The sequence below is a fragment of the Pinus tabuliformis genome, chromosome 7 (assembly GCF_031772625.1).
Source record: "Pinus tabuliformis cultivar Carrire ecotype Pingquan chromosome 7, CPIR1, whole genome shotgun sequence".
Classification (NCBI taxonomy): domain Eukaryota; kingdom Viridiplantae; phylum Streptophyta; class Pinopsida; order Pinales; family Pinaceae; genus Pinus; species Pinus tabuliformis.
The window spans coordinates 102,731,957-102,744,286 of record NC_142293.1 but is presented as its reverse complement, the minus strand read 5'-3'; the positions used below and the strand labels follow the sequence as shown (position 1 = coordinate 102,744,286).

The 12,330-nt window shown below is 38.2% G+C and overlaps 1 protein-coding gene across 1 annotated transcript; it reads right to left on the bottom strand.

Moving 5' to 3' along the window:
• Nucleotides 1-3,311: 3,311 nt before the first annotated feature.
• LOC149245476 (disease resistance protein ADR1-like) lies at nt 3,312-8,070 on the bottom strand. The gene is made up of 5 exons (XM_089457772.1): nt 6,988-8,070; nt 6,441-6,850; nt 5,689-6,044; nt 5,381-5,598; nt 3,312-4,722 (listed from the first exon to the last, which is right to left on the bottom strand). Exons 1-5 carry the CDS (start codon nt 7,688-7,690, stop codon nt 3,884-3,886), a joined length of 2,526 nt encoding a protein of 841 aa, XP_089313898.1. The 5' UTR covers nt 7,691-8,070; the 3' UTR covers nt 3,312-3,883.
• Between the last annotated feature and the right edge of the window lie 4,260 nt (nt 8,071-12,330).

Sequence of the window (12,330 nt, the reverse complement as noted above, 5' to 3'; positions counted from 1 at the left end):
GACTATGCAGTGAAAGGATATAGGTTGTGGGATCCTACATTGCGAAAGATAGTCATTAGTAGAGATGTAACATTTGATGAATCCTCTTTGTTAAAATCAAATGTTGAAAGAATTGAACAGGAACAGGTATCGCCGAGTCAACGAGTTCAGTTGGAGGCTAGATCTTTCGGTGACAGTCGAAAGGAAGGAGAGACTTCTGGAAACAAAGGTGTTGAAGACACAAAGGAAGCCGTTGAAGCTTCTGAACCAGTGCAAGTTTCTGAACCAGTTCAGCAACCAGTCGCTCTGAGAAGGTCTACAAGGGAAAGGAAAACTCCCAAAAGGTATGAAGATTCTGCTTCATCTGTTGCTTTGGTTACTAAAGATGAGGAAACTTCTTGTTATCAGGAAGCAGTAGATGATATAGATAGCGAGAAATGGAAAATGGCTATGGAAGAAGAAATGGACTCCTTAGCCAAGAACAATACCTGAGATCTTGTAGAGCTTTCTGAAGGGAGAAGTGTTGTTGGATGTAAATGGGTCTTCAAGCTGAAACAAAAAGTTGATGGTAGTATTGAAAGGTATAAGGCGCGACTGGTAGCGAAAGGGTATTCTCAAGTTGAAGGTATAGACTTTCATGAGATTTTTTCTCCAGTTGTAAAACTTGTTTCTATACATACTGTGTTGGCACTAACTGCGTTGCTTAATCTTGAGTTAGAACAGTTAGATGTTAAAACAACTTTTCTACATGGTGATTTGAACGAAGAGATATATATGGAACAACCAGAAGGTTTTGTACGAGGTCGCAGCAGAAGATTAGTTTGCAAGCTCAGGAAATCATTGTATGGTCTGAGGCAGTCTCCCAGACAATGGTACAAGAAGTTTGATTCCTTCATGGTGAGCCAGAATTTTATAAGAAGTGAGTATGATCATTGTGTGTACTTCAAAAGTTTCAATGGCATATTCATTATCTTAGCTCTGTATGTTGACGATATGCTTATTGCAAGCAAAAGCATGGAAGAGATCAACAGGTTAAAGGCTCAACTCTCTAGGACGTTTGATATGAAAGATCTTGGAGCAGCAAAACATATCTTGGGCATGGAGATACACAGAGACAGGAAAAATGGTAAGCTTTGGTTGTCACAGCAGAAGTATGTGGAGAAGGTACTTGAAAAGTTCTCTATGAATAATGTGAAACCTGTTAATGTTCCTTTAGCTTCCCATTTTAAGCTTTCTTCGGTTTTGAGTCCTAGAGATGATGAAGAAAAGCAGTATATGTCTCATGTACCATATGCAAACGCTGTAGGCAACTTAATGTATGCGATGGTATCTACAAGACCTGACATTTCACATGCAGTTGGAGTTGTCAGCAGGTTCATGGCAAATCCAGGTAAAGAACATTGGCAAGCAGTGAAATGGGTGCTTCGATATCTAAGAGGCACAAGTGATCATTGCATCGTCTTTAATGGTAGTGAAGGATCAGTCTGCGGATATGTAGATGCTGACTATGCAGGTGATTTGGACAAAAGAAGATCTACTACAGGTTACGTCTTTACTCTTGCAGGTGGAGCAATTAGTTGGATGTCAAAGCTTCAAGACATGGTTGCATTGTCCACTACCGAAGCTGAATATATAGCTGCTTCAGATGCCAGTAAAGAAGCAATCTGGTTAAAGGGTTTGCTTGATGAGATTGGAAGGACGCAAGAGAAAGTGAATGTACTTTGTGACAGTCAAAGCGCTATTCACTTGGCTACAAACCCTGCCTATCATAGCAGAACCAAGCACATTGATGTAAGGTATCATTTTCTGAGACATGTGATCGATGGCGGAAAAGTAGCTCTTAAAAAGGTCCATACACGAGAAAATTGTGCAGACATATTCACAAAGCCAGTTACAGTAGAGAAGCTGCGGTGGTGTTTAGCTTCTCTTGGCTTGCAGGAAAGATGATGAATGGGAAAATTGTTGTCAAGGTGGAGTTTGTTAGTTTGACAATGATTTAGTCGGTTTAGTAAATTTAGGTATAGACAGTTCCTTGTAACGAATAAGTTTGTAACGGTTAATTAGTTATGTAACTATAAAACAGGCATTTGCCCATGAAATGAAATGCAGTGAAACTCATTGTTAAATAAAAACAGTCCGGTCCAAAATTCAGTTTAGCATTCGGTTTCTTGTCTTGTTGTTTCTCTGTTTCTTTCCTTCATTTGTACAACACACAGATCACTCGCAGATGATGTTTCCCGAAATGTTCAGTTTTCCAAATGGCCAAGAACACTTAGGCGTGCCAGGCAGAGATGATAGCGTCTCAGGTTCGAAACTCATGCGACTCTAAACTGGAGTAGGGTTTCGGACTAACAGCAATCTCATGAATAGCCACTAAATAGACGCATGTTCTTTGATGACAACAACTCTTCCATTACACCTGTCTCCCGCACGATTCAAGCACCTCAGACATTGATCCCGTATGTAATGCAGCAAACCCTGGTTTTCATACCGTCCCGCCCAAAGTAGGAAGGCGGTTGCAGGGCGGCTCCTGGTGGTATTGGAAACCACTTGGTGGGGGGACGGGGTAAGGCGCGATGCCTCAGCTGCCGCCACGTTGAAATTCTGCACCAGATCTGCTTCTGAGGTACTGAAGGGCAATTTCTTTATGAGTAATACATGATTGCTTCTCTTCATTTTTATACTTTCCAGAAGCAAGGTCTTTGCAAGATCCTCTGCTATCGTGTCAGGGCGCATGAACAGAGAATTCCATGCTCTTGTATCACTACTGGTTTCCGATGCCTTCTTGTGATCTTCCCATTTTGTTTAAATGTGTTCATTCCTGCTGCTGCAGTGCCTTTAGTTGGTAGCTTTTCAGAAGCAGGCGGTGGCTGTTTGGAAGGCATAACATCCAGTAATCTGCCTTGAAATATTGACTTCTCTAGCTCCTCAAATGCCCTTGCAGGAGATTCAAGAAGCATGCAAAGCACATAATCATAGCCTTTTGAGCTCTTTATCAGGAACAAGATGTACTTCTGAAATCTCACCTCAGTAACTGAATAAATCAACCGAGTATTTTCGCAGTAAAAGGTAAGTTCTCAACAAAGAGATGTCCTGTTTCAAAGACATATTCTTCATCGGGATTTTCTATAGTAGATGCCCCACCATGATCAAGCAATTGGATCTTCTGTAGTGTTTCTGAAATGTTCTGGAGCATTTGTTCGTCCACTCTTCCAATTTGTGGACCTGGATGCCTTCTGCTCAATCATGTTGGCCCGGAATTTGCCCGGGACATAAATTTGCCAAATTCGTACAACACATTGGATTTGTGAAAGATAGATATGTTTCTCTAGTGATTTAGTAGCAGAGGCCAGATCATCATCCTAGTCTGCTCAACTGGAACTTGGAGACTTTTCAATATCTGTAATGCTTCCCATTTTAACTCAGGTCTGCGTGAGTATTTCTCGCCTTTTTTAATGATTCCTGCCGGTCCACTCTTGTCCACACATAAAGTCCACCACATATAAAAATGAACACAACACTGAAATTTCCAAAGGTCTAAACGTTGCCATGAGGACTAGATAGCCTTTGAAGCTGTGGATAACCGTGCAGAAGCAAGTAGTTAGTTGGAATGATGTACTCCGTGGATATATAGATTTTGGAAGAAATGGGACATGACTGCACAGTCGTCTTATCCCGTCCATCAGGAATCTCTCCACCATAAATGCACGTGATAAGCTGAAAATAAAAGCTTCTCTTGATCTGTTGCCAATCTATGATTTACATCTTTGCTGTGTAGGTAGGCTGTCTTCTTGATCTCTAGCAGCGTATGACTCAATCCCTTGCTGTCTTTGCTGACTTGGTAGGATGTCTTCTTGATCTCTTGCCAGCACATGAGTCAATCCCTTGCTGTCTAGGAAAGATATCAAGCATCCAGCCAATCCAGGCTAAAGTGTGCGTCTACAATTTCAACTCTAAGCTCCGGGAGAGCAGAGCTCTTGACACGCATCCATTGCTGTCCAATCCTCTCATCACAGATAACATGCTTTAGACATCTCAGCCCTGCAACTGATGTAGGCAGCTTCCTCAAACGAGAACATTCTCTCATGTCAAGTTCTTCGAGTTTCTTTAATTGTCCTATTTCCTCTGGAAGTTCTTTTAGGCACTCGCATAGCGAAATGTCCAGATATTCCAGCTTTCCAAGTTTTCCAATAGATGCTGGAAGCTCTTTCAGACCTAGACATGCAGATACCCTTAACATTCTTAAAGAGCTGAGCTTCCCCAAGTCATCAGGCAACTTTTGAAGAAGGTGACAGTTAGTGATAGACCACTTCTCAACTGAAGACGTGTCACATATGCCAGGGGGCAGCTCCTCTAAATCACAGCAGTGGTCTAAGTTAAAATCTAGCATTATGGGAAGCTTTAGGCTCGACTGGGAGCTGTTGAACCTGGACATATTTCCAAGCCCTTCACATAAGCTCAAAGATAGCTTCTCTAAGTTCGGCAAGACTTTACTGTGATCTTGAAGGCGGGGCACATTCAACTTCTCCAAGTGAATAGTCTTAAGCTGAGTAAGTGAAGATAAAGCCGGTAGACCTTTCACTGAAGCTCTCTTTGATCCATAATTAATTATTATGAGGACTTTCAGTTTTCTCATAGAACTCAAAAATGATGGAAGAAAGTATTTGCTCGCAGAAAAAAGTAAAATCAAAGCCTCTGCTTGTGGAAAATTCATCTCACACCACTGATCATCTTCCATTGCACCTACATAGGTAAACCACAAATGCAAAGTTCAATTAGAACATTTTGGGTTATTGCACACACTATGAAATCATTACATATGTTTTCTAAGATCTTTTGATATCAATGACCAACACCTAGATATCGTTACATATCTTTACATGAGGAGATCACATATTGATAACCTATTTGGTGTAAGATAAGACTGACATGTGACATGCACAGAAAATCTTGAGAATTGACTCAATAATGTAAATGAACGAAGATGGTGAATGTTCCAAATAAATAATTTTTCTTTGAAGTTGATTGCTTAGCACTCCTAAGTAGCAAAATTGAGCGTTTTGTCTAAAAGAAAACTAGAGAATAAAATATTCAGTGTGCATTATTAACTAGATCATAGCTAATTTTGGGTTATAGAAAATTATGGTTTTAAATATAAAATAATTAGCATAAGTTTTTGAATAATTTGATGAGTGGATAGTGCAGTTTCAGAGTTAATGCTTAAAATAGCCATTTGGTGATAAAGAACCCCATAAGATTTTCTCTGACAAGGTTCACTGGTTTCTAGGACACGTCCATGACAGTCTGTCTACATCCTTTGTTAGTTAAACTTCTTTGTTAGCATGAAACAAAAGGACCAGAAAACGGACAAGAAATTCCTAATCCAATTCTTTTGACTCACCTGTGTGAATGGAAACGATCTGGGCATCAAAAGCTTGATCCTTGAGTAGTTCCCATTTTCCAGGCAAATTGTCCTCCTTTTTAGGCATAAGCAACCTCTTCCTACGAACTATACTGCTTCCAGATGCCAAATATAGGGCCAAGTCTCGCATTACATCATGCTGAGAAAAGTACAGCTCAGAAGCACTGCCATAATCGATTGCTTGGCTTCTACTGCATCTAATTTCCAAGATAATACAATATGTAAGACAGAGGAAGCCAAGATCAAAAGAGCATGAGCACACAACAAATACAAAAGAAGAAGCTTACCTGAGATTGCTTGTTAAATTCAACAGATTCCTGCTTGCAAGTTCTAATAAGATGACAAAAGCATCATGCCACTCTATCTTCCGCACATAAACCCAAATGTCTAGCAATGCATCCACTGAGATTTTTCTATCCTCTGGAAATGACCCCAAGTCTAAGAAGCACTCCCGTGCTTCCTCATCCAGGACATCAACACTGGTTTCCAAGCATCTAAGAAGCCCTTCTTTATGATAATCTGATATTGATTTTCCATTTAAAAGCTTGTTTTTGGCACTCTCCCACGCCGGATGAGACTGCCCATGCAAAGAGCTTCCAATCACCTTTAGAGCAAGTGGTAGGCCTTTACATTCCGCTTGTACCTGTGATTCATACATCAACAACGGTAAGTGGAATTTCTATATGTGGAAAACCAAAAAACGCAAAAAAACAAAATGTTGTCGAAATCATGAATATGTTGTCCAGTAAGCTTGAAGTTCATTCACAGATTTTTGTCTGATTGCTAATGAACATGAACATACAATTGAGTGTATGGCTGGAATCTCTTTTAATGGCACATAGATATCAATGTTAACAATAAAGTAGGTATTAATGTGGAATTATGTGGAACTAGAGGGATTATCATGATATGCCACTGTAGTAGTTGCTTGTAATTAGGGACATGCACAGGAACACTGTATCGCAACCACTAAATTTAACAAACTTCGAACAGTAATATATTGCATATAAATAGCATTCTAATGCTGTAAGAGACATACCTGCTTGACTAGCTGCTCGTCCGCATTACTTGGAATTGATTTCTGTCCAAAAGCCCAAAAGCAGAAAAGGGGCAGAGCATCGTCATCATCCAGCAATGGCAATTCATAAAGCCTGGTAGAGGTTGTTGTGCGGATGATAGAACGATCTCGCGTTGTCACAAGGGTCTTTAAACCTTCAACTTCAAATAACAATTTTTCCAAAATTGCCTGAGACCAGACATCATCCAACACCACAAGAGTTCGCTTGGCTTGCCTCAGCAGCTGCTGCTGCAGTTGTCTATGTGCATCCTCAACATTCTGAAAGTCAGGTCTCTTCCTCCGAACAATCTTCTCCCACATGGTCTCTAAAATTTCCTTCACGTTTGGGGATTGCGAGACCGTGATAAAAATGACATTATTTTGAAAAGTACCTGCCATACATAATGTACAATTACTTGAGATGAAAATTCCATAACAATAGATTGATGCAGTGCAAGAACACTTCCTTTCAAGAGATTAAAAATGGTACGAAAAAAATAGAATTGAAAAAAATGGAAACCCTAATTACCTTTAATTTCTTCATCATCGCAGAGGGACAATGCCATAGTTGTTTTGCCAACACCCCCCATACCTTGCACTCCAACCACGGACACATCTCTCTGGAGCAGAATCCTCTTCAAATTATCAATATTTTTCTCGAACCCCACAACAAAATCAGACTTACCTGACCCTTTACAATTAGAGGTAGGAGATTCATCGAAAGCTCTATCAAACATACCATCAGAACCCATTTGTTGCAGCATCATCGCGTTCTCGTCGGGATCATTGGTGAGCTTGGGAACAATTGTTTCATTCACGTTTCTCTCATCCACTGCCTCCAACTCGTAGAGATGGCGAAGATTCTTGAACTCTGATATGATATGCTTCAACTCAAGCGATAGTTGGATAGGCAGCTCGTACTGAACGAAGTCACGGATCTCCTTCTCCAGCTGCTGATCGTACTGAACGAAGTCACGGATCTCCTTCTCCAGCTGCTGAATTTCAGAAGCATATCTGACGTTCCGGAAAAGATTAAGAGGGCTGGTTTTCCCACACTTTTTCACCAATTCTACGCCTCTATCGAGGATGCTCAGAGATTTCTCATATATACAATTTTGCCCATTTTGGGGCTTTTGTGTATTCGTTGAACAGAGCTGCCTAACTCTTTGAATAGTGCCTGCGAGAAGCGTATATATTCTACCACATAACTCATTACAATTGAATGTATTCATCCTGTGAAGGAGGTGATATCCTCCAATGGAGGAAGGGAAGGGAAGCGTTATTAAGAAAAGAGAATAACTTCTAGTGTTTCTCCTTTAGTATACAGGTCTCTGAAGTATAGAGTGTTTCTCCTTCACTATACAGGTATCTAAAGTATATAGATATTTCTAGCCTTCTGGTTAGTTGTAATCTAGCTTTCTCCCCTGGAAAATATCTAGTTGGAGTCTAGCTTTCTCGCAAAAACACCTAGTTGTTCTGAGATTCGATATCTACTTTCCTTGCTTTAAAGTTCAGAAACGTTGGGCACTTCTGCTATTTATAGATGTTTTGCAGTCTGGGAGGATGCATACCGAATGAATTTCTGCGTTCCTTAAAACGATGGTGCGTGGCGTACACGATCCGGCAGTTTGAGTTTCGCTGGACCAACACATCTAGGCGGTAAACAATGACTTTGTTTATTGCCTGGCTGTTTCCTGCGGTTGTGGAAAATGTGCCGGTCACACGCGTTGGACCGCGCCGGCGGTTTAACGATGAGTTGGTTCGTTTCCTGACTGTTTCGTGGAGTCGCGTAACGGCGTGTCGGTCACTTGCATTGGTAAGCAGTTGAACGGTCGCCGGTAACCCATGAATTTGTTCCTTTCCTCGCTGTTTCTGCTGTGGTTCCGGCTGGTTTCTTGACATCTCCTCGCTGTTTCTGCTGTGGTTCCTGCAGGTTTCTTGTCAGATTCTGATGAGTGGGTATCAACGGCCATGAATCTTCCATTCTAGTTTCCTTTGAAAAATTCTGCCTTGAAACTGCCCAAATTTTTGAAATTCTAACCCTGCCACTGGTATATTCTTACACTCAATGTAAAAAATTATTTTACACTTCAAGAAATCCAAAAATATTATATACCCCAAAAATACATATAAAATAAGAATATGAAATTTTCTCATAAATATATAATAAAATAAAATAATATTTTATTTATAAAGGAGTTGTCTATAATGCGACTTTTTGGAGATTCCGGTGATGGAATCCGGCGGAAGAAATTAAGGTTAAATCTTGATTTGTTGCAGTTAAAATGGTTTTTTAATTGCATATTTGGATTCAGCACCCTGAAAGACCCCTGGGATGCTTTGATTGCGCAGAAACTAACTATCAAACTTGCGATTCCAATAAATTGCTGATTTTGACCGGAAAAACCCACCGGAAAGGGTTCCAAAAAGTCTCATTATAGACAACTGCATTTATAAATGCATATATATTTATAATTATAATATATATTATATTTTAAAATAAAATATTATATTTTAAATATCTATATATATATATATATATATCTATATATATATATATATATCTGTCAAGATAGTTATTATGGGTTACTATCTATTTATACAAGTTGACTCATATAGACAATATAGAAGACCTCTATCATAATTTTACTACAACCCTCTCATATTCTATTAACAAGTTCTCAATTGAAGTTTCAAATAATAAAAGAAATAGCAAAACCAATCCATGGTATGACAAAGATTGTAAAAGTGCAAGGAGAGCAATTAAGGAAGCTGTTGATGAATATCTTAAAATGGACAAGATAAAAATATACAAAGCCCTAACTAAAAGGAAAAAGAGGCAGTACATTCATCAAAGACAGGAGAATCTCTTACACCTCTCTAAGGTAGCTCTTAAGAAATTTTTGAGGCAGATTCTAACTAGGAAGACTAAGGATAATAATAAAATTGCTCTTCATGATTGGAATTCCTATCTTAAAAAGCTTTATGAATCTCCAAATGTCATGGATAATTTGGAAACCCTTCTCACAACGAAAGAAGTTTTCTCTTTAGAAGACATTAAGTTTGGGGTTAATCGCCTCGCTAATGGGAAAGCTAAGGACATTGAAGGTTACCAAGCGGAAATCTTAAAAATTGGAGGTCCTGTCCTCATCCCCCACATCCACAAGCTTTTCAATCAAGCAGTGAAGCAAGGGTTCCCTAAACCTTGGACTGAGAGCCTCATTATCCCTATTTTTGAAAGTGGGGATACAAATAACCCCTCTAATTATCGAACAATTATGATCAGCCCTCTCTTAGCCAAGTTATATGGTAGTATTTTGGAAAAGAAGTTAAGCATATGGCTTGAAAGTGAAGGTAAGCGGGCTAAAGGCCAAGCAGGTCTCAGAAGGCATCACCCAACAACAGACCACCTTGTTACGCTTAGGATCATTGCGGAGGAATGTCGTAATGATAAATCCAATTTATTTTGTTGCTTTGTGGATTTTAGAAAGGCTTTCGATACGATTCCTAGATACAACCTTTGGAATAGATTAGAAGAGCTAAAGGTTCCTCTCGAGTTGAGAGCTGCCGCTATAAGGTTATACGAGAATGTAATTGCCAAGCTAAAGAGCGATGAAGGGTGGTCGAAAGATATTAAGTGTAACATCGGAGTTAAACAAGGTTGCCCCCTCTCCCCTACCCTATTTGGCATTTACATCGATAAGCTCGAAGGCTATTTAGAGGAAGCAGGATGTGATGGCACGATCTTAGCTGGGATAGTCATCATCCTTCTTCTTTATGCTGACGATATTGTTCTTTTGGCAAGGTGCCCATCTGATCTTAATAAGCAACTCAGGCTTCTTAAGGATTTCTGCTCTACCATGGGTATGACTGTTAACACTGACAAAACAAAAGTTATGATTATCAAATCCAAGAAGGACACTTACGGTAATTTTATGTATGACAATAATAACTTGGAGGAAGTGTATTCTTACAAGTACCTAGGAATTGATATTCATCACAAGCTCAACTGGAACCATAGCATTGAGAAAAGGATTAATGGGGGGTGGAAAGCTTACTTTGGTCTTGAAAATAATTGTAAAATAGCAAACCTTGTAATGTGGGATAAAAAGAAGTTCCTCTTTGAAACTTTAGTCACTCCTGTTATCTTATATGGCTGTGAGGTTTGGGGTTGCAGCATCTCCAGAGAATCATAGAGAAAGATTGAGCAAATCCAGAAGCGTTTTATAACTTATAACCTGAAAATTAAAAGTAATACTCCCTATCCTATTCTCCTTATAGAAGCAGGTCTTTCCCCTATTGAGAGCCTAGCTATGCTTAGGTTTCTGTTGTACAAGCACAAAATCAGTAACATAGATGATCATAGACTTCCTAAGCTAGCTTTAAATTCTAGCCAAAACCACCTAAGGCTCAATCGAGGGTGGCATAAAGACACAAGGCCCTGGTTAAACTATTGGGAGATCAACGAAAATGATGCATTGCAAAACATAAATAACATTAAAGATATTGTTACTTCTAAGTTCAAAGAAAAAATGTGGTGTGAGAAAGACTTAGCGACTAAAAGAAAATTAAGTTATTATAAGAAGGTCATCAACCCCACCCTAGAAGATCAAAAGTATCTCTCTATTTTAACTAGCTCAAAGAAGAAAATTAATATAGCAAAGATTAGAACGAATTCTCATGAGCTCCATAGTGAAACAGGTCGTTGGGCAGTTCCTAAAACGCCATGGATGGAAAGGATCTGCCATATATGTGAGAATAGGAACATCGATGATGAAAACCACTTCCTCTTAGAGTGCCCCACGTATAACCACATTAGATCTCAGTTTCACAACCTTTGTTACAATACTGACCTTCCTAGCCTTTTACAATGTCAAAATTATAGTGAGCTCGGGAGGCTTCTCTCCAAGCTTTTTGAGCATAGGAATAAAATCTTAAATCAAAATAGATAATTTGTTTCTTTAGGTCCGATAGACCATTATTCGGTCTCAACAGACGTTAACCATCATCATCATCATCATCATCATTGTTATTTAAGTTAAAGGATGTCATCTACAATTATTTAGCTAGTGTTCTATTATGGGCAGACTTTCACCCCTGCCAAATACTTTAATCTTAAACCATTAACTTATAACTTTCACGTCTGTCAAATACCTTAAACCTTAAATCATTAAACTATTTCCTTACCTCCAAATAAATTTTAATGTTTTAATTTATTTAGAATTTTATAAATTTTATTAATAACTTATAAAATCAATTTTTAAAATTAAATTAATAACAATAGATTTAAAAAAATAAATAACAGTTTTCCTTATACTTACAATATATTGTTTATAAGAAAATAATTTTTAAATCTAAATTTATATTCATATTAGAGAATCCATATGTAAATAATCTTTATCCAATCATCTACACTCCACTGTAACAATCCATGTAATATTATCAGCATATTAAAATAATGTAACCCATATTTGTAACAATCCATGTAATATTATCTGCATATTAAATATTTGAGGCCGGAGTCTACTCAAAACATAAAATCTGCTGCATCTTTTGTGACCTTGAAGTTACATGGTACGGTTTTAATTTTCTAAAGCACCGTGGGTGGGATTCTTTCGCAAGGTGTAATTCTGTCTAAATGTATATAGAATCACAAATCATTTTTTATATTTGTTGGAAAAAATCCATTTTTAAGTAACGGTGGACAAAGCCTAAATCATAAGTACCATTCATTTTTATTATTTAAAAATAAATTTACTATATTTAAAAAAAAATTAAAATTAAAGTATATAAAAAAATAATTTTAATCTTTTATAAATATAAACTATGAACCAAAATCTTCATTTTTCTAAAAATAAATAATATTACTAAA

Excerpts from the sequence above, each read along its gene's own strand:
- LOC149245476 (XM_089457772.1), bottom strand. The coding sequence starts at position 7,690 with ATGAATACATTCAATTGTAATGAGTTATGTGGTAGAATATATACGCTT. Across the intron at positions 6,045-6,440 it reads ACGAGCAGCTAGTCAAGCAG|GTACAAGCGGAATGTAAAGG; the intron begins GTATGTCTCTTA and ends TATGAATCACAG. Across the intron at positions 4,723-5,380 it reads GATCGTTTCCATTCACACAG|GTGCAATGGAAGATGATCAG; the intron begins GTGAGTCAAAAG and ends TTACCTATGTAG.